The 26,399-nt window shown below is 49.6% G+C and overlaps 1 protein-coding gene across 2 annotated transcripts in view; it reads right to left on the reverse strand.

Annotated features, from left to right (window-relative positions):
• Positions 1-26,399, reverse strand: part of KDM2A (lysine demethylase 2A) — a 107,302-nt gene that overhangs the window by 5,121 nt on the left and 75,782 nt on the right. For both annotated transcript variants that reach the window (XM_075583968.1, XM_075583967.1), the window contains 6 exons: positions 26,102-26,377; positions 25,867-25,998; positions 23,059-23,139; positions 22,903-22,938; positions 21,648-22,252; positions 7,810-7,973 (listed from right to left, as the gene is read on the reverse strand). In XM_075583968.1, coding sequence (XP_075440083.1) covers positions 7,810-7,973; positions 21,648-22,252; positions 22,903-22,938; positions 23,059-23,139; positions 25,867-25,998; positions 26,102-26,377 — 1,294 coding nt within the window. The remainder of the gene's footprint in view (positions 1-7,809; positions 7,974-21,647; positions 22,253-22,902; positions 22,939-23,058; positions 23,140-25,866; positions 25,999-26,101; positions 26,378-26,399) is intronic.

A 26,399-nucleotide genomic window follows, 5' to 3' on the forward strand; every position in this document is an offset into this window, starting at 1 on the left:
GTGCCGGGGACAGGGGGGGGGGGACCAGCGCCAGGGACAGTCATGTGAGTGGCGGGGAGGGGAGAGTGCTTTGAGTGGCGGGGAGGGGAGAACGGAGCTGTTAAGGGGAACGGAGGTGTGAAAGGGGGGGGGAACGGAGAAATGGAGCTGTGAAGGGGGGGAGGGGAGCGGAGACAGAGGGGGAGCGGGAAAATGATATCCCGGGCAACGCCGGGTATATCAGGTAGTCCTTCATAAATCCATGCTGACTATTACTAATAATTTTGTTTTCCATTAGGTATTCCTGAATATTATCCCGTATTAAACCTTCAAGTAGTTTCCCCACTGTTGAAGTCAGGCTTACAGGTCTGTAATTCCCCGGTTGTGATCTAGCTCCCTTTTTAAATATAGGCACCACATCTGCTTTACGCCAATCTTGTGGTACTGAGCCTGTGGACATGGAGTCCTTGAATATTAAATATAATGGTTTGGCTATTACTGAGCTTAACTCCTTGAGAACTCTTGGATGTATGCCATCGGGGCCAGGTGCCTTATTTACTTTCATTTTTTCAAGTCGCTTATGAACTTCTTCCTCAGTTAACCAATTATTCATTAATATGGAGGTTGTGGCTTCCTCCTGCGGCACTACTATTGAACTTGATTCTTCCATGGTAAACACAGAGGCAAAGAATGTGTTTAATACCTCAGCTTTTTCCTTATCTCCAATAATCTGCCTACTCATCTCACACTGAAAGTGTCCTATATTTTCTTTTCTCATTTTTTTGTTATTAAGGTACTTAAAGAACTTTTTAGGGTTGACCTTACTTTCTATTGCAATCCTTTTTTCATTATCCATTTTTGCTAATTTGATTGCCCTTTTGCAATTTTTGTTACATTCCTTATAATTCTGATACGATGTCTCCGTCCCTTCTGACTTAAAGAATCTAAACGCCTTCCTCTTCTTGTCCATTTCCTCCCCTACCTGTTTATTTAGCCACATTGGTTTTGACTTATTTCTTTTATACTTATTACCCAAGGGTATACACTGATAAGTGTGCTTTTCTAACAATGTTTTAAAGACTGCCCATTTATCTTCTACATTTGTCCCTGCAAAAACATCATCCCATTGTATTACTACTAGATTAGTCCTCAGTTTATTAAAATCTACTTTTCTAAAGTTTAAGGTCTTTGTTGAACCAAGTAACATGTTTTTTGATCATTTATTTCAAAAGAGACCATGTTATGATCACTGTTACCCAAATGTTCCAGGACTTGAATATTTGTTATTACTTTTACATTATTTGATATTACCAAATCCAGTACTGCCCCTCTCCTGGTTGGTTCCTCAATAATTTGGGTCACAATTGTCTTTAAGCACCCCCAAAAAACGGTTTCCTTTTGTTGTAATGCTAATCTCATTGCCCCAGTCTGCATAATGGGGGATTTTAATTATCTAGACAAACATGACCCAGTTTTGATGCCTTCTCCATTTGCAAAAAAGTATTTTGTCTGCCTCAATCTCACAGATATTTGGTGATTTATAGCATATTCCCACAAACATTTTCTTTATACTGTACTTTTACCTCCACTGCTAATTTCTATCCACAAAGTCTCTACATTTTCATCATTCCCTTCATAGACATCATCCCTTATAATAGGTTTTAGATCTGGTTTAACATATAAACATACTCCTCCTCCCCTTCTATTTGTTCGATCCTTCCGAAAAAGAGAATAACCCTCTAAATTAATTGTCCAGTCATGAGTTTCATCCCACCATGTTTCAGTAATGCCTATGATATCATACTGCTCCCCTGCAGCTATTAATTCAAGCTCCCCCATTTTATCTGTCAGGCTTCTTGCATTAGCAAGCATGCATTTCAGGTTTTTTCAGCCTGTACTATTATCTTATCTGCTCCTTCCTTTCTGCGCCCACTTTGTTTAGTCTTTAGAAGTTTTCTAGTATTATCTGTATGTACTATAGGTGTCTCGCTGCTTGCCAAACTCGCACTTGCCCCCATTCTACCTCCATACCACCTTGTATCCTCCTCTATTCCATTTAGTTCATTATCTGTTTCATTCCTCTCCCCCCTCCATCCTAGTTTAAAATCTCCTCCAACCTTTTTAGCATTCTCCCCCCTAGCACAGAAGATCCCTCTTCATTGAGGTGCAATCCGTCCCTAGAATATAGATGGCACCTCTCAGAAAAGGAGTCCCAGTGCTCTAAAAACCCAAACCCCTCCTTCCTGCACCACTTTCTTAGCCATGCATTAACCTCCCTGATCTCTGACTGTCTCCCTGCGGTAGCGCATGGCACTGGTAGTATCTCAGAAAATACTACCTTGGAGGTCCTTGCCTTAAGCTTGCGGCCTTGATCCCTGAAATCACTTTAGGACCCTCCATCTTTTACTAAAACTTTGTCATTGGTGACAACATGTACCAAGACCGCTGGGTCAATCCCAGCCCCTCCCAACAATTTGTCTACCCGTTCCACAATGTGCCGAACCCGAGCACCCGGGAGACAACAAACTGTTCGGTTCATGCGGTCACAGCAACAGATTGCCCTATCGACCTTCCTAATAATGGAGTCCCCTACCACCACAATCCTTCTTTGTATCTGAGCATCCCGAGTCCCCTCCGTGCGGCAGGAACTATTCCCCTGGCTGATAGAGGAATTAGTCTCCCCTAGCCTTGCCATTTCTGCCTTGCCAGCCCAAATATCTTCAATCAATATGGCAAATCTATTGGGATGGGGCAGCTCAGAACTGGCCTGCCTCTTCCTCTTCACCTTCTGTTACCCAGCTACCTACCTGCTCCTCACTCAGTGCCAACATCTGCACCACTAGTCCCAGTAATGTATGTTATATCATGACTCCCCCGTCTCGTGTAACTCTACTCCATCTTGCCTGAACACACTTAGCACAAAGCAGCCATCCTCACTAAATACATTATATACAGCGCAATGCCCCCATCCTCACTAAATACATTATATACAGCGCAATGCCCCTTCCTCACTAAATACATTATATACAGCGCAATGCACCTTCCTCACTAAATACATTATATACAGCGCAATGCCCCTTCCTCACTAAATACATTATATACAGCGCAATGCCCCTTCCTCACTAAATACATTATATACAGCGCAATGCCCCCATCCTCACTAAATACATTATATACAGCGCAATGCCCCCATCCTCACTAAATACATTATATACAGCGCAATGCCCCTTCCTCACTAAATACATTATATACAGCGCAATGCCCCCATCCTCACTAAATATATTATATACAGCGCAATGCCCCCATCCTCACTAAATACATTATATACAGCTCAAAGCCCCTTCCTCACTAAATACATTATATACAGCGCAATGCCCCCATCCTCACTAAATACATTATATACAGCACAATGCCCCTTCCTCACTAAATACATTATATACAGCGCAATGCCCCCATCCTCACTAAATACATTATATACAGCGCAATGCCCCTTCCTCACTAAATACATTATATACAGCGCAATGCCCCCATCCTCACTAAATATATTATATACAGCGCAATGCCCCCATCCTCACTAAATACATTATATACAGCTCAAAGCCCCTTCCTCACTAAATACATTATATACAGCGCAATGCCCCCATCCTCACTAAATACATTATATACAGCGCAATGCCCCTTCCTCACTAAATACATTATATACAGCGCAATGCCCCCATCCTCACTAAATACATTATATACAGCGCAATGCCCCTTCCTCACTAAATACATTATATACAGCGCAATGCACCTTCCTCACTAAATACATTATATACAGCGCAATGCCCCTTCCTCACTAAATACATTATATACAGCGCAATGCCCCTTCCTCACTAAATACATTATATACAGCGCAATGCCCCCATCCTCACTAAATACATTATATACAGCGCAATGCCCCCATCCTCACTAAATACATTATATACAGCGCAATGCCCCCTTCCTCACTAAATACATTATATACAGCGCAATGCCCCCATCCTCACTAAATACATTATATACAGCGCAATGCCCCCATCCTCACTAAATACATTATATACAGCGCAATGCCCCCATCCTCACTAAATACATTATATACAGCGCAATGCCCCCATCCTCACTAAATACATTATATACAGCACAATGCACCTTCCTCACTAAATACATTATATACAGTGCAATGCCCCTTCCTCACTAAATACATTATATACAGCACAAAGCCCCCATCCTCACTAAATACATTATATACAGCGCAATGCCCCTTCCTCACTAAATACATTATATACAGCGCAATGCCCCCATCCTCACTAAATACATTATATACAGCGCAATGCCCCCATCCTCACTAAATACATCATATACAGCGCAATGCCCCTTCCTCACTAAATACATTATATACAGTGCAATGCCCCTTCCTCACTAAATACATTATATACAGCGCAATGCCCCCATCCTCACTAAATACATTATATACAGCGCAATGCCCCTTCCTCACTAAATACATTATATACAGCGCAATGCCCCCATCCTCACTAAATACATTATATACAGCGCAATGCCCCCATCCTCACTAAATACATTATATACAGCGCAATGCCCCTTCCTCACTAAATACATTATATACAGTGCAAAGCCCCCATCCTCACTAAATACATTATATACAGCGCAATGCCCCCATCCTCACTAAATACATTATAAAGAGCACAAAGCCCCCATCCTCACTAAATACATTATATACAGCGCAATGCCCCCATCCTCACTAAATACATTATATACAGCGCAATGCCCCTTCCTCACTAAATACATTATATACAGCGCAATGCCCCCTTCCTCACTAAATACATTATATACAGCGCAAAGCCCCCATCCTCACTAAATACATTATATACAGCGCAAAGCCCCTTCCTCACTAAATACATTATATACAGCGCAAAACCCTTCCTCACTAAATACATTATATACAGCGCAATGCCCCTTCCTCACTAAATACATTATATACAGCGCAATGCCCCCATCCTCACTAAATACATTATATACAGCGCAATGCCCCCATCCTCACTAAATACATTATATACAGCGCAATGCCCCCATCCTCACTAAATACATTATATACAGCGCAATGCCCCTTCCTCACTAAATACATTATATACAGCGCAATGCCCCTTCCTCACTAAATACATTATATACAGCGCAATGCCCCCATCCTCACTAAATACATTATATACAGCGCAATGCCCCTTCCTCACTAAATACATTATATACAGCGCAATGCCCCCATCCTCACTAAATATATTATATACAGCGCAATGCCCCCATCCTCACTAAATACATTATATACAGCTCAAAGCCCCTTCCTCACTAAATACATTATATACAGCGCAATGCCCCCTTCCTCACTAAATACATTATATACAGCACAAAGCCCCCATCCTCACTAAATACATTATATACAGCACAATGCCCCATCCTCACTAAATACATTATATACAGCGCAATGCCCCCATCCTCACTAAATACATTATATACAGCGCAATGCCCCTTCCTCACTAAATACATTATATACAGCGCAATGCCCCTTCCTCACTAAATACATTATATACAGCGCAATGCCCCCATCCTCACTAAATACATTATATACAGCACAATGCCCCTTCCTCACTAAATACATTATATACAGCGCAATGCAACTTCCTCACTAAATACATTATATACAGCGCAATGCCCCATCCTCACTAAATACATTATATACAGCGCAATGCACCATCCTCACTAAATACATTATATACAGCGCAATGCCCCTTCCTCACTAAATACATTATATACAGCGCAATGCCCCTTCCTCACTAAATACATTATATACAGCGCAATGCCCCCATCCTCACTAAATACATTATATACAGCGCAATGCCCCCATCCTCACTAAATACATTATATACAGCGCAATGCCCCCATCCTCACTAAATACATTATATACAGCGCAAAGCCCCCTTCCTCACAAAATAAATTATATACAGCACAAAGCCCCCATCCTCACTAAATGCATTATATACAGCGCAATGCCCCCATCCTCACTAATACATTATATACAGCGCAATGCCCCTTCCTCACTAAATACATTATATACAGCGCAATGCCCCTTCCTCACTAAATACATTATATACAGCGCAATGCCCCCATCCTCACTAAATACATTATATACAGCGCAATGCCCCCATCCTCACTAAATACATTATATACAGCGCAATGCCCCCATCCTCACTAAATACATTATATACAGCGCAATGCCCCTTCCTCACTAAATACATTATATACAGCGCAATGCCCCTTCCTCACTAAATACATTATATACAGCGCAATGCCCCCATCCTCACTAAATACATTATATACAGCGCAATGCCCCCATCCTCACAAAATACATTATATACAGCGCAATGCCCCCATCCTCACTAAATACATTATATACAGCGCAATGCCCCTTCCTCACTAAATACATTATATACAGCGCAATGCCCCCATCCTCACTAAATACATTATATACAGCGCAATGCCCCCTTCCTCACTAAATACATTATATACAGCGCAAAGCCCCTTCCTCACTAAATACATTATATACAGCGCAATGCCCCCATCCTCACTAAATACATTATATACAGCGCAAAGCCCCTTCCTCACTAAATACATTATATACAGCGCAATGCCCCCTTCCTCACTAAATACATTATATACAGCGCAATGCCCCCATCCTCACTAAATACATTATATACAGCGCAATGCCCCCTTCCTCACTAAATACATTATATACAGCGCAATGCACCTTCCTCACTAAATACATTATATACAGCGCAATGCCCCTTCCTCACTAAATACATTATATACAGCGCAATGCCCACATCCTCACTAAATACATTATATACAGCGCAATGCCCCCTCCTCACTAAATACATTATATACAGCGCAATGCCCCCATCCTCACTAAATACATTATATACAGCGCAATGCCCCCATCCTCACTAAATACATTATATACAGCGCAATGCCCCCATCCTCACTAAATACATTATATACAGCGCAATGCCCCTTCCTCACTAAATACATTATATACAGCGCAATGACCCTTCCTCACTAAATACAATATATACAGCGCAATGCCCCCATCCTCACTAAATACATTATATACAGCGCAATGCCCCCATCCTCACTAAATACATTATATACAGCGCAATGCCCCTTCCTCACTAAATACATTATATACAGCGCAAAGCCCCTTCCTCACTAAATACATTATATACAGCGCAATGCCCCTTCCTCACTAAATACATTATATACAGCGCAATGCCCCTTCCTCACTAAATACATTATATACAGCGCAATGCCCCCATCCTCACTAAATACATTATATACAGCGCAATGCCCCTTCCTCACTAAATACATTATATACAGCGCAATGCCCCTTCCTCACTAAATACATTATATACAGCGCAATGCCCCTTCCTCACTAAATACATTATATACAGCGCAAAGCCCCCATCCTCACTAAATACATTATATACAGCGCAATGCCCCTTCCTCACTAAATACATTATATACAGCGCAATGCCCCCATCCTCACTAAATACATTATATACAGCGCAATGCCCCTTCCTCCTACGGAAACGCCAGATACAGGAGCTTGCAGCTTTGCTCTGATATACATATGGGATGAAGTCCTCTTCTAAACACTGTCAACACTCACTGCGTGTGCAGGACACACACACACACACACACACACACACACGTGTGTTGTGCAGCTCTCCCTACACATTGCCCCCTCACCTGGTAACCTGTTGACGAGCCACGTGAGCTGCTTTCTGGACACGTTTGTCCAGCTGAGGTCGAGCTGCACCGGCTGCCGCTTAATTATACCACTGAGAGCCTGCGGTGCCAGAGACTTGCAGCGGCTGACGTCTATCCGGGACCAGAGACGCTTGTCACAGCCCCTTGGAGACAGAACGACAGGTTAGACAGACTCCCCTCCCGGACAGCTCAATCCCAGCTTCTGAGAGACACAGATGGAGATGCTGCCCCAATAAAAACCATGAAAACACAGACAACTTGGTCATACAGTGGCTTCCTTATTACACTGTACACATACATAGATATAGTGTAATACGCAAGTCTGTGTGTCATCTTCAGCCCTTGTTGTTACAAACTGCTGGATGAAGCTTCCCCAATGATCTTCCAGGCACTGCGGTTACAAGTTCTTGGTCTTTTGATATCTCTTGGAATCCAGTCGAGTTCCATCTCTTTTTCCAACAATCGTCATTTCTTCATGTGTTTGCAGTGAATTTTCGCTCGTTAAAATGCTTGAATTCCTACATAATTAGGCATCGCAGCCAGAGGGATGAGACAACGCCCCTCCCTTATCCCTACAAAACATGCATTGGTGCAGTATAGAAGTGATGTGTTGCACGGAACGCCAGCCATGCTGTTGAACGTAAATTTTACACCCATTTGCGTTCCACGGCAGTTATCTTTTTTTTAAATTCTAACCATTAAATTTCTCAAACAATAATATTCAGAATAGGTTTAGCCATTTTTGTAGCTACAAGATGGTGAACCTACCCCCCCCCCCCCCCAAAGTCTGTTTCTTCACAACTTCCAAAACGTCAACACTGCGATAAACTGGATGGATTTGCACCCAATGTGGTACCCGGCACCTCATGTACTCCGTGGTGTACCAGTGCAAATCCATTCCTCCCCAATCACAAGAGATGGTGGTGTGTTAGATGGGTAGTATACAGCCACCTCCCCATTGCCAAGCTGATATAATACGAACACCGCGTTACCTACTACACATGTATACAAAGCGACTCATCCGTATTAAACTACAGTTTAAAATATATTTATATACATAAGCAAATGCATAAGAAAAATCGCCTTCGCTCTTATTCCCACCCCAAGTCTCTCCATGTAAACAGGAATTATGCCTCTTCCACTCATGGGTCGGACTACTCTTGCCACCGATTAAAAAGGCTCCTCTTCTATGGTAGGAACCCAGTTATTAGTGTAGCCACTATACATAGGCTATCCAAAATGACAGAGCACAGAAAACATCCTCCATCAATCCTCCTGACTAAATCCGCCTCCGGACAGGACTGTGCATGGGGGGAGGGAATCGGAGAAAGGAAACCAGGCAACAAAATGTTCTCTTCTCGGTGATACACAACACAAAAACGAGGAAAGCGCTAGAAAAGTTTCTAGTAGACCCGACCTTGCCAATGCTGAATAGGTTGGAACGAGAGTCTTTGCAGAAATACTTCACAAAGGAAGAGTTAGTAGAGGTGGTGGAAAATCTCAAACCTTCTACAGCCCCAGACGGATTCTCTAATTTATATCACACAAAATGTACAGGGATTCTGGCCCCTCACTTACTAAGGATGTTCAATTAAGTACTTGAGGGGACTCCATTCCCGGACCAGATGCTCCAAGCGTCCATCTCGTTAATTTATAAAAAAAGGCAAAGACCCCACAATTTGTCAAAATTATAGGCCAATATCACGGATTAATTCAGATATTAAAATCTACTCCAAATTGTTGGCCAATAGATTCAGTTCTATTCACCCGGATCAAGTTGGATTTATCAAAAATAGACAAGCAGCCGACACTAGGAGAATTATAGATGTAAATTGATTATATTAACACCAACAAGATCCCAGGGATTATATCAAGTTTAGACGCAGAGAAAGCCTTCGATAGAATAGACTGGCCATATCTGGATGCTACGCTGGGAGCGTTTGGGTTCGGGGGCAGAATCTTAAAGGGCAATCAAAGCACTATATACAAAGCCAAAGGCGAGAGTTGTACATCAGGGCTTTCCCTCAGAGCTGTTCCAAATTAAAACTGGCACAAGACAAGGCTGCCCGCTATCCCCCTTGTTGTTTGCCTTATGCATGGAGCCACTGGCAGCACAAATCAGACGCAATCAGGATATTACAGGAATCCAAATTCAGTCACAATCCTATAAAGCGGCGATGTACGCTGTCATTGACACCGTCAAGGCCTCTCACGTCTCTACCCAACCTATCGAACCTTTTGGAAAAATTCAATAGAGTATCAGGATTTAAAATTAATCAGACTAAATTAGAAGCTCTCCCCCTCCCCCCCCCCCCCATCTTTTCTACGACCTTCAGAAAGCAGATTATATTCAACCGAGACCGTTCTCATATCCCTGTTGCAGCAACTCCAGAATTTGAACCAACCCCAGTTCCAGCGCCTGCGCCTTATAACAGCCGAGAAAGGCTGACCAGGCAGATCCAAGACTGTTTTCTGGCACATATCGGTATGGATAACTCATTCGGAAAGTCCTCTTCTATTGCGGTCTAACCTCCGGTCCTTCATGGCCAGAAAGGCAGGATTGGGATGTTTAACTGGGCCCAGTGTAATAAATCCTGAAGAGGGAGACTCCAGTATAGAAACACTGGTAGTTTTGCATTGACGTCTTGCCACGAGTCCCACTACTGGCAACTCTTATTTGACTATCAGATTTAAAACATCCTCTTTTCTAGGCTTCCCACCTACAGAGGGGGGGGGGGGGGAGCCAAGGTGGAACTGCACCTTTAAGGCACTGCGCCTCCATGGTAAAAAGGGGCCAGCACCCACGCACAATGCTCCTCCAAAACAGAGTCGCTTTGCCCAATTCTATGCCCAACACCATCCACAGGCAAAGTCTGCGAGGGATCAGGTGAGCTCTGTACTGCATTCTGTATCCAATCACGCGCTTGGAAATGTAACAGAATGAGCTGGATGTGCTCCTGCACTTCTCTGTAGTGATAAGTATGAAAGGACGGGAATACTGGGTCTTCTGAGATGGGCAATCACAGCAGTCAGGATGTTGGTAAAAAGGTCTGGGGAGCTGTATCCAGTCTGAAAGGAAGAGCAGAGCAAGCAGGCGGCCCCTTCCTTCTGTGCGATGTGGGACAGATAAAGAGCAGAGCAAGCACGCGGCCCCTTCCTTCTGTGCGATGTGGGACAGATAAAGAGCAGAGCAAGCAGGCGGCCCCTTCCTTCTGTGCGATGTGGGACAGATAAAGAGCAGAGCAAGCACGCGGCCCCTTCCTTCTGTGCGATGTGGGACAGATAAAGAGCAGAGCAAGCACGCGGCCCCTTCCTTCTGTGCGATGTGGGACAGATAAAGAGCAGAGCAAGCACGCGGCCCCTTCCTTCTGTGCGATGTGGGACAGATAAAGAGCAGAGCAAGCAGGCGGCCCCTTCCTTCTGTGCGATGTGGGACAGATAAAGAGCAGAGCAAGCACGCGGCCCCTTCCTTCTGTGCGATGTGGGACAGATAAAGAGCAGAGCAAGCACGCGGCCCCTTCCTTCTGTGCGATGTGGGACAGATAAAGGAAGAGCAAGCAGGCGGCCCCTTCCTTCTGTGCGATGTGGGACAGATAAAGAGCAGAGCAAGCACGCGGCCCCTTCCTTCTGTGCGATGTGGGACAGATAAAGAGCAGAGCAAGCACGCGGCCCCTTCCTTCTGTGCGATGTGGGACAGATAAAGGAAGAGCAGAGCAAGCAGGCGGCCCCTTCCTTCTGTGCGATGTGGGACAGATAAAGAGCAGAGCAAGCACGCGGCCCCTTCCTTCTGTGCGATGTGGGACAGATAAAGAGCAGAGCAAGCACGCGCCCCTTCCTTCTGTGCGATGTGGGACAGATAAAGAGCAGAGCAAGCACGCGGCCCCTTCCTTCTGTGCGATGTGGGACAGATAAAGAGCAGAGCAAGCACGCGGCCCCTTCCTTCTGTGCGATGTGGGACAGATAAAGGAAGAGCAGAGCAAGCAGGCGGCCCCTTCCTTCTGTGCGATGTGGGACAGATAAAGAGCAGAGCAAGCACACGGCCCCTTCCTTCTGTGCGATGTGGGACAGATAAAGAGCAGAGCAAGCACGCGCCCCTTCCTTCTGTGCGATGTGGGACAGATAAAGAGCAGAGCAAGCACGCGCCCCTTCCTTCTGTGCGATGTGGGACAGATAAAGAGCAGAGCAAGCACGCGGCCCCTTCCTTCTGTGCGATGTGGGACAGATAAAGAGCAGAGCAAGCACACGGCCCCTTCCTTCTGTGCGATGTGGGACAGATAAAGAGCAGAGCAAGCACGCGGCCCCTTCCTTCTGTGCGATGTGGGACAGATAAAGAGCAGAGCAAGCACGCGGCCCCTTCCTTCTGTGCGATGTGGGACAGATAAAGAGCAGAGCAAGCACGCGGCCCCTTCCTTCTGTGCGATGTGGGACAGATAAAGAGCAGAGCAAGCACGCGGCCCCTTCCTTCTGTGCGATGTGGGACAGATAAAGAGCAGAGCAAGCACACGGCCCCTTCCTTCTGTGCGATGTGGGACAGATACAGGAAGAGCAGAGCAAGCACGCGGCCCCTTCCTTCTGTGCGATGTGGGACAGATAAAGAGCAGAGCAAGCACGCGGCCCCTTCCTTCTGTGCGATGTGGGACAGATAAAGAGCAGAGCAAGCACGCGGCCCCTTCCTTCTGTGCGATGTGGGACAGATAAAGGAAGAGCAGAGCAAGCACGCGGCCCCTTCCTTCTGTGCGATGTGGGACAGATAAAGAGCAGAGCAAGCACGCGGCCCCTTCCTTCTGTGCGATGTGGGACAGATAAAGAGCAGAGCAAGCACGCGGCCCCTTCCTTCTGTGCGATGTGGGACAGATAAAGAAAGAGCAGAGCAAGCACGCGGCCCCTTCCTTCTGTGCGATGTGGGACAGATAAAGAGCAGAGCAAGCACGCGGCCCCTTCCTTCTGTGCGATGTGGGACAGATAAAGAGCAGAGCAAGCACGCGGCCCCTTCCTTCTGTGCGATGTGGGACAGATAAAGAGCAGAGCAAGCACGCGGCCCCTTCCTTCTGTGCGATGTGGGACAGATAAAGAGCAGAGCAAGCACGCGGCCCCTTCCTTCTGTGCGATGTGGGACAGATAAAGAAAGAGCAGAGCAAGCACGCGGCCCCTTCCTTCTGTGCGATGTGGGACAGATAAAGAGCAGAGCAAGCACGCGGCCCCTTCCTTCTGTGCGATGTGGGACAGATAAAGAGCAGAGCAAGCACGCGGCCCCTTCCTTCTGTGCGATGTGGGACAGATAAAGAGCAGAGCAAGCACGCGGCCCCTTCCTTCTGTGCGATGTGGGACAGATAAAGAGCAGAGCAAGCAGGCGGCCCCTTCCTTCTGTGCGATGTGGGACAGATAAAGAGCAGAGCAAGCACGCGGCCCCTTCCTTCTGTGCGATGTGGGACAGATAAAGGAAGAGCAGAGCAAGCACGCGGCCCCTTCCTTCTGTGCGATGTGCGATATGGGACAGATAAAGTCTGATCGGAATATAGAAATATGCAAAGATGTCGACTATGAATGAGAGATTCCACCTTGAATGACCTAATTCTTATAAGGGCCGTTATATAGTGTGCCTGTGTATGTGCCGCACACGTTTTGTGAGTATACTGTGTGCGCGACTGTATGTGTGTGTAGGTGTGTAGGTTTTCAAATAAATAAAACGTGTAATATTTTTTTTTTTAATAACGTCACACCCCACACACACCTTTTCTTCTTTCCCCCTGTTGTCCGGTTCCACTCCTTGCCGTGCGCACGCGCGGCACCATTATAGAAGGGCACCAACTATAAATGTCGCCAGCGCGCACGGCGTAGCACGCGCGCCCGCACTATAGAACTTGCCTTAATTGGTTATAATACATCTAGCACAGGAAAATCTCCGGACGCCTGCCTTGAGGAACATTAAGGGACTGGAATCCATTCCAGTCTTTCCATGATCCAGAGGAACTTTCTGAAATACCCTCACATCTCCTGAATAGCTTCCAAACAAAGCTTGCTTCTTACCCTGACGCCCGGGAACAGGACATCCAGAACCCGTCCACCTTTGGTGTTCAACCCAAATCCAACGTATAGCCATTTTCACTCACTCTCTAATACCTACACATCCCATGTTTCATTCCACGCTTCCCTAAAACAAGTTATTCGCCTGCTGGAGGCATCAGGGACAGGGGTTCGCTGTATTTCAAAAGGAGCTCTTAGGAAAAGTGCTGCTCGCTCTGGACTGGCTTTCTCCTCCTCCCTGAAATGGTCAGGCTGGTGGAAACAACTGTGATAACCCTTACCCGGTCTATAGGCCCATGCATCTCAAAACAACTCTGAGGACCCGTAGTAATGACCGTTCTGCAAGTCTTCTTCTTGATGAAAGATTGCTCTTTCCTCCAGAGGCGACCAAAATGATTAGCTACACTGTAAACATGAGGTGAAAGTATTCACACGGTCACCGGACCAATGCAATACAGCGCACCTCCAACAGTTGGTGTTCTAGTCCTAGTTACGGCCAGGGAACACAGCAGCTGTGTCTATACATCAGAGCTTCATCGTACTCATAAGAGGTTGAAAAATATACTCCTCACTGCACTGATGGAGTGCGCTGCCTATAACGATAGGTGGTTCATCCGAGTAATCATACCTCTGCTAGAACCTTCTACATCCATGTGTTACACCATATGAGTGGGAAGGCATAAGTGTTCTGTCCAGTGTTTCAACTAAGGCTGGGACCGTATACTCCACTACTGTATTGTCGTGTTCAGATACCATTGAGGTCTGCATTTAAATTCTGTAATCTGCTTCACGGCTGGTGAGGAGTGCACAACCACCGCAGACATCATTATATATTGGTAGCAGATTTCTGCTAAGAGAGTCAGTGCCAGCTTATCACCATAACATTATTGCTAGGAGACTACGTTTTGCCTCATTATCTGCCAATGAGCAGTATTCACGTGCACTAGCAGTGCTATTATAAGGACGTAGACTACTCTGCCCCTTTCTCTAAATCCTCATATTGGCAGGTTCATTTACAGTACCACATTGATGACTAATACAAGTCCCCAATGCACAACATTCACACGGTCAGAGCTTTTACAGCACTGTAATCATGATCACAGTCACCGTCAGTGCCGTTTCATTTTAAAACCCAATATTTTATATTCGTTTTTGAGGACATTAAAGAATTTTAGCTAATCCATTAATCACATAGTGACAGAATGCTCTTTCACTAGGTTATCTGTTCCATTTTTGTGTACCAAAATGATTATCAAGGACTTACCAAATAGACTTGTCAGCGAAAGGAAGCAAAACCAGGGGTCAGTGTTTCAGAATCTTCTGTCCGCTGACAGAGGATCGAGATATGAAGGCCATTAAAAATCAGCTTGTAGGACGCACCAGTTTTTAATGCATCCTCCATTCTCCCATCCATGGGATCTCAAAGATCTGTACTTCCCCAGGATCCTCCATTCTCCCATCCATGGGATCTCAAAGACCTGTACTTCCCCTGGATCCTCCATTCTCCCATCCATGGGATCTCAAAGATCTGTACTTCCCCAGGATCCTCCATTCTCCCATCCATGGGATCTCAGACCTGTACTTCCCCAGGATCCTCCATTCTCCCATCCATGGGATCTCAAAGACCTGTACTTCCCCTGGATCCTCCATTCTCCCATCCATGGGATCTCAAAGACCTGTACTTCCCCAGGATCCTCCATTCTCCCATCCATGGGATCTCAAAGATCTGTACTTCCCCTGGAATACGGTTCTGGCCACTGCCGGGTCTACCTCGGACATATTGTCCCTTAGTGTATTGCGTTCAAAAATGATACAAGTTTAAAAAACGCCTTGAGGTAGAATAACAGGTTTAGTACCACTGGCTTAGAAGCCCCAGACTCGACCTTCTGCTCAGGGGTGCCAACAAGACAGTTAGATCAGTAAGCCCTTCTCAGGGCGTTTGGTCTGTCCTAAAGCTTGTGACAGGCTGTGACCCAGCATAGTGTGGGGAAAGCCCCAGACACCCTCAGTGCATGTGCAGGTAACATGGAGAGAAAGAACCAGCAGAGTACTTCTGGATGTGGAACATCACAAGTCCAACAACAAAAACATTGCCAAAACTTGTTTTGATAGGCTGGCAGGGCCTTCAGATAGCGACGTGTCCGCTGCTCCCCAGCTAGTAGAGCGGCTCCATGGGAGAGGGGAGCAGTAGAGTGTTATCTTCAACCCCAAGCAGGTAGTACAAACAATAACTGTGTTCCAAAAAAGGAGCCCTTTTAATTGGTGGCAGAAGTGGCCCTACTCCGAGTAGGCGCTGCATAAAACCAGTGTATGTCATGGAGGGACTGAAAATTTGTATATACGTAGCTCATCTTCAGCCCTCGTCTCCCCACGGCTAGAGGAAGCTCCCACGGATCTAACCACTCACTGCGGCTACAGCCTCTTCGCCACATTGCTCCAACAAAATCCGATTTCATCCTCCCACCTTACTTTTGGTTGTCTTTACATCTCTTGGAATCCAGTGAAGTACCATCTTTGTCGAACGATGGTCTTTGCTTCTTGCAGTATGTCCAGCTCACCACCAGTTAACATTTTTCAGCCCTGGGATTGTCACATACGTTTGTTTGGTTTGAAACCCATTCATCCTTTTTTCGTCTCTTTGGGTAATACCCAGCATGCATCTTTCCATAATTCTCTGAAGCTTCTTAATTATCTTCACATTTAGGGTCCAAGTTTCACACCCACACGTGAGCATGGAAAGGATACACGGGGCGGAAACTTTCCTCTTGAGGCGCAGTGGAAGGGTCCCTTGAAAGATTGTCTGGTTTCCTCCAAATATGCTCCATCCCATCTTCATTCTATTATTGATTTAATCCAAAAGGTTTCCACCCATTGTCATTTGCCGGCCAAGGTACAGTCTACGATTCCTTCTGGTTCTATTCCATTTATTCTAATCTTTACAGAGGTGACACATTTCTTTAACATCCCATTGGTCTCACCAAGATTGATACAGCGGCCACATGCTTACTTGTTTTTGGCAAGTTCTCCAGTTTGTTGTTGATCTTCTGGACTTGTGGCACCCCCCCCCCCCCCACCATGTAATCTGAAAGTCATAGGTGACTCAAATATTCACCGTTTATTTTGATTCCTTTCTCTTCTCGAATCGATGTCTTGAACAATGTTTAGTGTTGCTATGAAAAGCTTTGGTGACACGGTGTCTTCCTGCCGCTCACCCTGGCTGATCCTGGTGTCTCCCTGCCACTCCCTTGCTGATCCTGGTGACATTGTGTCACCAGGATTAGCCAGGGAGTGCGGCAGGGAGACACCATGTCACCAGGATTAGCCAGGGAGTGCGGCAGGGAGACGCCATGTCACCAGGATTAGCCAGGGAGTGCGGCAGGGAGACGCCATGTCACCAGGATTAGCCAGGGAATGCGGCAGGGAGACATCATGTCACCAGGATTAGCCAGGGAGTGCGGCAGGGAGACGCCATGTCACCAGGATTAGCCAGGGAGTGCAGCAGGGAGACACTGACTTCCTGCCGCACTCCCTTGCTCATCCTTATCTTTCTTGTATCTTCATCTAATGGTTGATGTGGCATTCTTGTAAGTGTTCCATATTATAACGCACGTGTCAACATTTTGTCTTGATATATTGAAAGCCGTGGAGGAGTAGACAGAATAAAAGGCTTTTTCACAATCTACGAATCCTAAACTGAGTGGGAATCAATTGTACGGCTTGGATGGGATCCATTGTGGTGTATCCCGTGAGAAATCCCACGTGTTCTCTAGGCCTGCACGTGACGGGAAGCAGAGCGATGGTCTCTAGGCCTGCACGTGACGGGAAGCAGAACGATTGTCTCTAGGCCTGCACGTGACGGGAAGCAGAGCGATTGTCTCTAGGCCTGCACGTGACGGGAAGCAGAGCGATTGTCTCTAGGCCTGCACGTGACGGGAAGCAGAGCGATTGTCTCTAGGCCTGCACGTGACTGGAAGCAGAGCGATTGTCTCTAGGCCTGCACGTGACGGAAAGCAGAGCGATTGTCTCTAGGCCTGCACGTGACTGGAAGCAGAGCGATTGTCTCTAGGCCTGCACGTGACTCGAAGCAGAGCGATTGTCTCTAGGCCTGCACGTGACGGGAAGCAGAGCGATTGTCTCTAGGCCTGCACGTGACGGGAAGCAGAGCGATTGTCTCTAGGCCTGCACGTGACAGGAAGCAGAGCAATTGTCTCTAGGCCTGCACGTGACGGGAAGCAGAGCGATTGTCTCTAGGCCTGCACGTGACTGGAAGCAGAGCGATTGTCTCTAGGCCTGCACGTGACGGGAAGCAGAGCGATTGTCTCTAGGCCTGCACGTGACTGGAAGCAGAGCGATTTTCTCTAGGCCTGCACGTGACTGGAAGCAGAGCGATTGTCTCTAGGCCTGCACGTGACGGGAAGCAGAGCGATTGTCTCTAGGCCTGCACGTGACTGGAAGCAGAGCGATTGTCTCTAGGCCTGCACGTGACTGGAAGCAGAGCGATTGTCTCTAGGCCTGCACGTGACGGGAAGCAGAGCGATTGTCTCTAGGCCTGCACGTGACTGGAAGCAGAGCGATTGTCTCTAGGCCTGCACGTGACGGGAAGCAGAGCGATTGTCTCTAGGCCTGCACGTGACGGGAAGCAGAGCGATTGTCTCTAGGCCTGCACGTGACTGGAAGCAGAGCGATTGTCTCTAGGCCTGCACGTGACTGGAAGCAGAGCGATTGTCTCTAGGCCTGCACGTGACGGGAAGCAGAGCGATTGTCTCTAGGCCTGCACGTGACGGGAAGCAGAGCGATTGTCTCTAGGCCTGCACGTGACGGGAAGCAGAGCGATTGTCTCTAGGCCTGCACGTGACGGGAAGCAGAGCGATTGTCTCTAGGCCTGCACGTGACGGGAAGCAGAGCGATTGTCTCTAGGCCTGCACGTGACTGGAAGCAGAGCGATTGTCTCTAGGCCTGCACGTGACGGGAAGCAGAGCGATTGTCTCTAGGCCTGCACGTGACGGGAAGCAGAGCGATTGTCTCTAGGCCTGCACGTGACGGGAAGCAGAGCGATTGTCTCTAGGCCTGCACGTGACGGGCAGCAGAGCGATTGTCTCTAGGCCTGCACGTGACTGGAAGCAGAGCGATTGTCTCTAGGCCTGCACGTGACTGGAAGCAGAGCGATTGTCTCTAGGCCTGCACGTGACTGGAAGCAGAGCGATTGAATCTAGGCCTGCACGTGACGGGAAGCAGAGCGATTGTCTCTAGGCCTGCACGTGACGGGAAGCAGAGCGATTGTCTCTAGGCCTGCACGTGACTGGAAGCAGAGCGATTGTCTCTAGGCCTGCACGTGACTGGAAGCAGAGCGATTGAATCTAGGCCTGCACGTGACGGGAAGCAGACCGATTGTCTCTAGGCCTGCACGTGACTGGAAGCAGAGCGATTATCTCTAGGCCAGCACGTGACTGGAAGCAGAGCGATTGTCTCTAGGCCTGCACGTGACGGGAAGCAGAGCGATTGTTTCTAGGCCTGCACGTGACGGGAAGCAGAGCGATTGTCTCTAGGCCTGCACGTGACTGGAAGCAGAGCGATTGTCTCTAGGCCTGCACGTGACTGGAAGCAGAGCGATTGTCTCTAGGCCTGCACGTGACGGGAAGCAGACCGATTGTCACTAGGCCTGCACGTGACGGGAAGCAGAGCGATTGTCTCTAGGCCTGCACGTGACGGGAAGCAGAGCGATTGTCTCTAGGCCTGCACGTGACTGGAAGCAGAGCGATTGTCTCTAGGCCTGCACGTGACGGGAAGCAGAGCGATTGTCTCTAGGCCTGCACGTGACGGGAAGCAGAGCGATTGTCTCTAGGCCTGCACGTGACGGGAAGCAGAACGATTGTCTCTAGGCCTGCACGTGACGGGAAGCAGAGCGATTGTCTCTAGGCCTGCACGTGACTGGAAGCAGAGCGATTGTCTCTAGGCCTGCACGTGACGGGAAGCAGACCGATTGTCTCTAGGCCTGCACGTGACGGGAAGCAGACCGATTGTCTCTAGGCCTGCACGTGACTGGAAGCAGAGCGATTGTCTCTAGGCCTGCACGTGACGGGAAGCAGACCGATTGTCTCTAGGCCTGCACGTGACTGGAAGCAAAGCGATTGTCTCTAGGCCTGCACGTGACTGGAAGCAGAGCGATTGTCTCTAGGCCTGCACGTGACGGGAAGCAGAGCGATTGTCTCTAGGCCTGCACGTGACTGGAAGCAGAGCGATTGTCTCTAGGCCTGCACGTGACGGGAAGCAGAGCGATTGTCTCTAGGCCTGCACGTGACGGGAAGCAGAACGATTGTCTCTAGGCCTGCACGTGACGGGAAGCAGAGCGATTGTCTCTAGGCCTGCACGTGACGGGAAGCAGAGCGATTGTCTCTAGGCCTGCTCGTGACTGGAAGCAGAGCGATTGTCTCTAGGCCTGCACGTGACTCGAAGCAGAGCGATTGTCTCTAGGCCTGCACGTGACGGGAAGCAGAACGATTGTCTCTAGGCCTGCACGTGACGGGAAGCAGAGCGATTGTCTCTAGGCCTGCACGTGACGGGCAGCAGAGCGATTGTCTCTAGGCCTGCACGTGACTGGAAGCAGAGCGATTGTCTCTAGGCCTGCACGTGACGGGAAGCAGAGCGATTGTCTCTAGGCCTGCACGTGACGGGAAGCAGAGCGATTGTCTCTAGGCCAGCACGTGACTGGAAGCAGAGCGATTGTCTCTAGGCCTGCACGTGACTGGAAGCAGAGCGATTGTCTCTAGGCCTGCACGTGGCTGGAAGCAGAGCGATTGTCTCTAGGCCTGCACGTGACGGGAATCAGAGCGATTGTCTCTAGGCCTGCACGTGACTGGAAGCAGAGCGATTGTCTCTAGGCCTGCACGTGACTGGAAGCAGAGCGATTGTCTCTAGTCCTGCACGTGACGGGAAGCAGAGCGATTGTCTCTAGTTCTCGAGGTGCTCGTCTCCTTTCTTGTGGATCAGGATAACTTTGGCATTACTTCATTTCTGTGGAATTTTTCAGTTCTTCAAGCAGCATGTAAAGGGACAGGCGGGACATGCGATAATGCTGGGATATTCTATGCACCTTTGCTATTGAATTCTATGTAAACTTTGCAAATGTTTGTTAATCAGCAGGAGCAATTTTATCTGCTACACATGTATGTATTATCTGTATGTATACCCACCATTTATACCAGGCCCTGCAGACCCTCACACACATGTATGTATGTATGTATTATCTGTATGTATAGCCACCATTTATACCAGGCCCTGCAGACCCTCATACACATGTATGTATGTATGTATGTATGTATTATCTGTATGTATAGCCACCATTTATACCAGGCCCTGCAGACCCTCATACACATGTATGTATGTATGTATGTATATTATCTGTATGTATAGCCACCATTTATACCAGGCCCTGCAGACCCTCATACACATGTATGTATTATCTGTATGTATAGCCACCATTTATACCAGGCCCTGCAGACCCTCATACACATGTATGTATGTATGTATACCCACCATTTATACCAGGCCCTGCATACCCTCACACACATGTATGTATGTATGTATTATCTGTATGTATTATCTGTATGTATGTATGATCTGTATGTATACCCACCATTTATACCAGGCCCTGCAGACCCTCATACACATGTATGTATGTATGTATGTATGTATGTATGTATACCCATTTATACCAGGCCCTGCAGACCCTCACACATGTATGATCTGTATGTATGTATGATCTGTATGTATGTATTATCTGTATGTATACTCACCATTTATACCAGGCCTTGCAGACCCTCATACACATGCACAGCTCTTTGCGTGTCAGGTAGTGGAAGACAGACAGCCAGACGTCCTTCTGCATTGACAGCTGCTCTGTTCTCTGCCCAGGCGAGGGGCCGTTCTCTGCCTCCTCCTCATCATCATCGTCATCATCATCATCCTCCTCATCATCGTCGTCGTCTCCATAATCATACTCCTCTGGATACTGAAGGTGAGTCGAGCGGATGGGCCGTCGAGGATTTGGAGTGATGGCTTGCAGCTTGGGGACAATGGAATGGCAGCCAAGCTCTTTGGGGGGCCGCTGGAGGGTGACAGTGAGGTAGGACCCCCGGTGGCGGCTTCGCTCTGCCTCCGATGGCTCTCGCCAGCTTGGGTGGTTCTCTTTCTCCCGGGTCAGTTGACGCCTCTTGGCTCGTTCCTCGCGGCTGACAGACGGGACCTGCGGTGAGGTGGATGGTGGCGTGGGGGGACCCGAGGAGGGTGAGGGTGGGAGGAGGAGGAGGGGTGGGGATGGGGGACTCTGACCCAGGGGCGGCCGCAGGACTTTGGCAGGGAAGTAGGGGTCGTTGTCATAGTTGTCCACTGCCTTGCGTTTCTGGGAAGGAGCAGAGGAACGGAGGGGGCTCAGAAAACATTTTGGGAACAATTTATTAATCCTATTGGCTTTCCTAAACAAATGTAACTGCTGAAACAGGAACAACGCATTGCATTCAGGGGTCTCTGAATGGGGAAGTGTTTCCCCTTATTAGAGAACCTATAAAAAGGTAAGGGGGAAAGAGGGGGTGTTGCCTGTGCAAACTCTTGTTGATCACTCAGAAGGGAGCAGGAAATCAGCCCCCTCCTAGGTCTCCAGCGCGGTTAAACAGGACTTCCAAGCACTTGCACAAGAAAAGGCCTCAAGTGCCCTGATTTAACCCACTTTGCTCCTATGAGGGGCTGACCCATGCAGCTTAGCAGACGGGGTAACGGCCCGTCGGGACAGAGCCGGCCCGTCGGGACAGAGCCGGCCCGTCGGGACAGAGCCGGCCCGTCGGGACAGAGCCGGCCCGTCGGGACAGAGCCGGCCCGTCGGGACAGAGCCACACTAGCGCAGAACATATTTGGATGTAAATGACGCTGTTTTTGGTAGTTGCCGGGAAGGAGTTTTTTGCTTTTTCTTCGAACGTACGGAATAAAATGTTAACCCTTTCTGTAACACACACCTGGGGGGGGGGGGGGGGGGTTCAGATCGCATTTATAACTCACATTGTGCAGTAAGGCGCGGTCCTGTTCTGTTCCAACCTGGAAAACAAAAAGGGCAGTGTCAGCCTGAGGGATCCTGCCTCCCCCACATGGCACCCCCCCCCAACCTCCCTCCCCGTCAGACCCTGTGGCCCGCACACCTCTCTCCTCCCCCCTCACCATGTGCTTCTGCTCCTCATAACATTTGGGGCACTCCCAATAGTTGGGGAGCTCGTCGCTGAGCAGACCTTCACCGTCCATCTGCCAAACAAGAGTGACGGGGACAGGGAAGTAGCGTTAGTGGCATGTGTGGGGGCTAGCGCGCCCCCCGGGTGCACACGCATTGCACAGCGAGCCCCCCCCTCGGGGTGCACACGCATTGCACAGCGAGCCCCCCCCCCCGGGTGCACACGCATTGCACAGCGAGCCCCCCCCGGGTGCACACGCATTGCACAGCGAGCCCCCCCCGGGTGCACACGCATTGCACAGCGTGCCCCCCCCCCCGGGTGCACACGCATTGCACAGGGAACACTCCCCGGGAGTTACGTTACCTCCAGACACCCGGGGTGCACAATCTCATTGCACAGGGAACACTCCCCGGGAGTTACGTTACCTCCAGGCACCCGGGGTGCACTATCTCATTGCACAGGGACCCCCCCTCCCCGGGAGTTACGTTACCTCCAGGCACCCGGGGTGCACTATCTCATTGCACAGGGAACACTCCGGGAGTTACGTTACCTCCAGGCACCCGGGGTGCACTATCTCATTGCACAGGGAACACTCCCCGGGAGTTACGTTACCTCCAGGCACCCGGGGTGCACTATCTCATTGCACAGGGAACCCTCCGCGGGAGTTACGTTACCTCCAGGCACCCGGGGTGCACTATCTCATTGCACAGGGAACACTCCCCGGGAGTTACGTTACCTCCAGGCACCCGGGGTGCACAATCTCATTGCACAGGGAACACTCCCCGGGAGTTACGTTACCTCCAGGCACCCGGGGTGCACTATCTCATTGCACAGGGAACACTCCCCGGGAGTTACGTTACCTCCAGGCACCCGGGGTGCACTATCTCATTGCACAGGGAACACTCCCCGGGAGTTACGTTACCTCCAGGCACCCGGGGTGCACTATCTCATTGCACAGGGAACACTCCCCGGGAGTTACGTTACCTCCAGGCACCCGGGGTGCACTATCTCATTGCACAGGGAACACTCCCCGGGAGTTACGTTACCTCCAGGCACCCGGGGTGCACTATCTCATTGCACAGGGAACACTCCCCGGGAGTTACGTTACCTCCAGGCACCCGGGGTGCACAATCTCATTGCACAGGGAACACTCCCCCTCCCCGGGAGTTACGTTACCTCCAGACACCCGGGGTGCACTATCTCATTGCACAGGGAACACTCCCCGGGAGTTACGTTACCTCCAGGCACCCGGGGTGCACTATCTCATTGCACAGGGAACACTCCCCGGGAGTTACGTTACCTCCAGGCACCCGGGGTGCACTATCTCATTGCACAGGGAACACTCCCCGGGAGTTACGTTACCTCCAGGCACCCGGGGTGCACAATCTCATTGCACAGGGAACACTCCCCCTCCCCGGGAGTTACGTTACCTCCAGACACCCGGGGTGCACTATCTCATTGCACAGGGAACACTCCCCGGGAGTTACGTTACCTCCAGGCACCCGGGGTGCACTATCTCATTGCACAGGGAACACTCCCCGGGAGTTACGTTACCTCCAGGCACCCGGGGTGCACTATCTCATTGCACAGGGAACACTCCCCGGGAGTTACGTTACCTCCAGGCACCCGGGGTGCACTATCTCATTGCACAGGGAACACTCCCCGGGAGTTACGTTACCTCCAGGCACCCGGGGTGCACTATCTCATTGCACAGGGAACACTCCCCGGGAGTTACGTTACCTCCAGGCACCCGGGGTGCACTATCTCATTGCACAGGGAACACTCCCCGGGAGTTACGTTACCTCCAGGCACCCGGGGTGCACTATCTCATTGCACAGGGAACACTCCCCGGGAGTTACGTTACCTCCAGGCACCCGGGGTGCACTATCTCATTGCACAGGGAACACTCCCCGGGAGTTACGTTACCTCCAGGCACCCGGGGTGCACTATCTCATTGCACAGGGAACCCTCCGCGGGAGTTACGTTACCTCCAGGCACCCGGGGTGCACTATCTCATTGCACAGGGAACACTCCCCGGGAGTTACGTTACCTCCAGGCACCCGGGGTGCACAATCTCATTGCACAGGGAACACTCCCCGGGAGTTACGTTACCTCCAGGCACCCGGGGTGCACTATCTCATTGCACAGGGAACACTCCCCGGGAGTTACGTTACCTCCAGGCACCCGGGGTGCACTATCTCATTGCACAGGGAACACTCCCCGGGAGTTACGTTACCTCCAGGCACCCGGGGTGCACTATCTCATTGCACAGGGAACACTCCCCGGGAGTTACGTTACCTCCAGGCACCCGGGGTGCACTATCTCATTGCACAGGGAACACTCCCCGGGAGTTACGTTACCTCCAGGCACCCGGGGTGCACAATCTCATTGCACAGGGAACACTCCCCCTCCCCGGGAGTTACGTTACCTCCAGACACCCGGGGTGCACTATCTCATTGCACAGGGAACACTCCCCGGGAGTTACGTTACCTCCAGGCACCCGGGGTGCACTATCTCATTGCACAGGGAACACTCCCCGGGAGTTACGTTACCTCCAGGCACCCGGGGTGCACTATCTCATTGCACAGGGAACACTCCCCGGGAGTTACGTTACCTCCAGGCACCCGGGGTGCACTATCTCATTGCACAGGGAACACTCCCCGGGAGTTACGTTACCTCCAGGCACCCGGGGTGCACTATCTCATTGCACAGGGAACACTCCCCGGGAGTTACGTTACCTCCAGGCACCCGGGGTGCACTATCTCATTGCACAGGGAACACTCCCCGGGAGTTACGTTACCTCCAGGCACCCGGGGTGCACTATCTCATTGCACAGGGAACACTCCATCAGCTTCCGCCCAAAGTCCTGCGAGTCGTTGGTCTGATCGACCTCCCCACACAGAACGCAGGTCACAGAGTGCGGCAGCCTGGGCTGGAGGGGGGAGAGAGGGGGAGAGAGGGGGCGCCGTCAGGGGGAGGTGGGGAGAGGGGGGGGGGACAGTGACGGGCAGAGAGGTGGCACAGGCAGCACTCACCACAAGGCACTGCCTCAGCACACAGGACTGCTTCATGCGGCCGGGCCCCCCGAACTTCTTCATGTCCTTGCAGTAGTGGCAGGCGCCGCACTCGCGCTGGAGACAGGCCTGGCACTTGCGGCACCTCACACGCCTTCTCCGGGCACCGGAGGAGGAAGAGATGGGAGCAGGGAGGGGCGCTGAAGGCCGCGGAGGCGCGACGGAGGAGTGGCGAGAGGCCGGCCGCATGGCGTGAGGTTTGATAAACTGGATCTTGGGCCGAAGGTGAACCTTGTACTGAAAGAGAGGGGGAAACGCC

Source organism: Ascaphus truei, unplaced genomic scaffold, assembly GCF_040206685.1.
Source record: "Ascaphus truei isolate aAscTru1 unplaced genomic scaffold, aAscTru1.hap1 HAP1_SCAFFOLD_415, whole genome shotgun sequence".
NCBI lineage: Eukaryota > Metazoa > Chordata > Amphibia > Anura > Ascaphidae > Ascaphus > Ascaphus truei.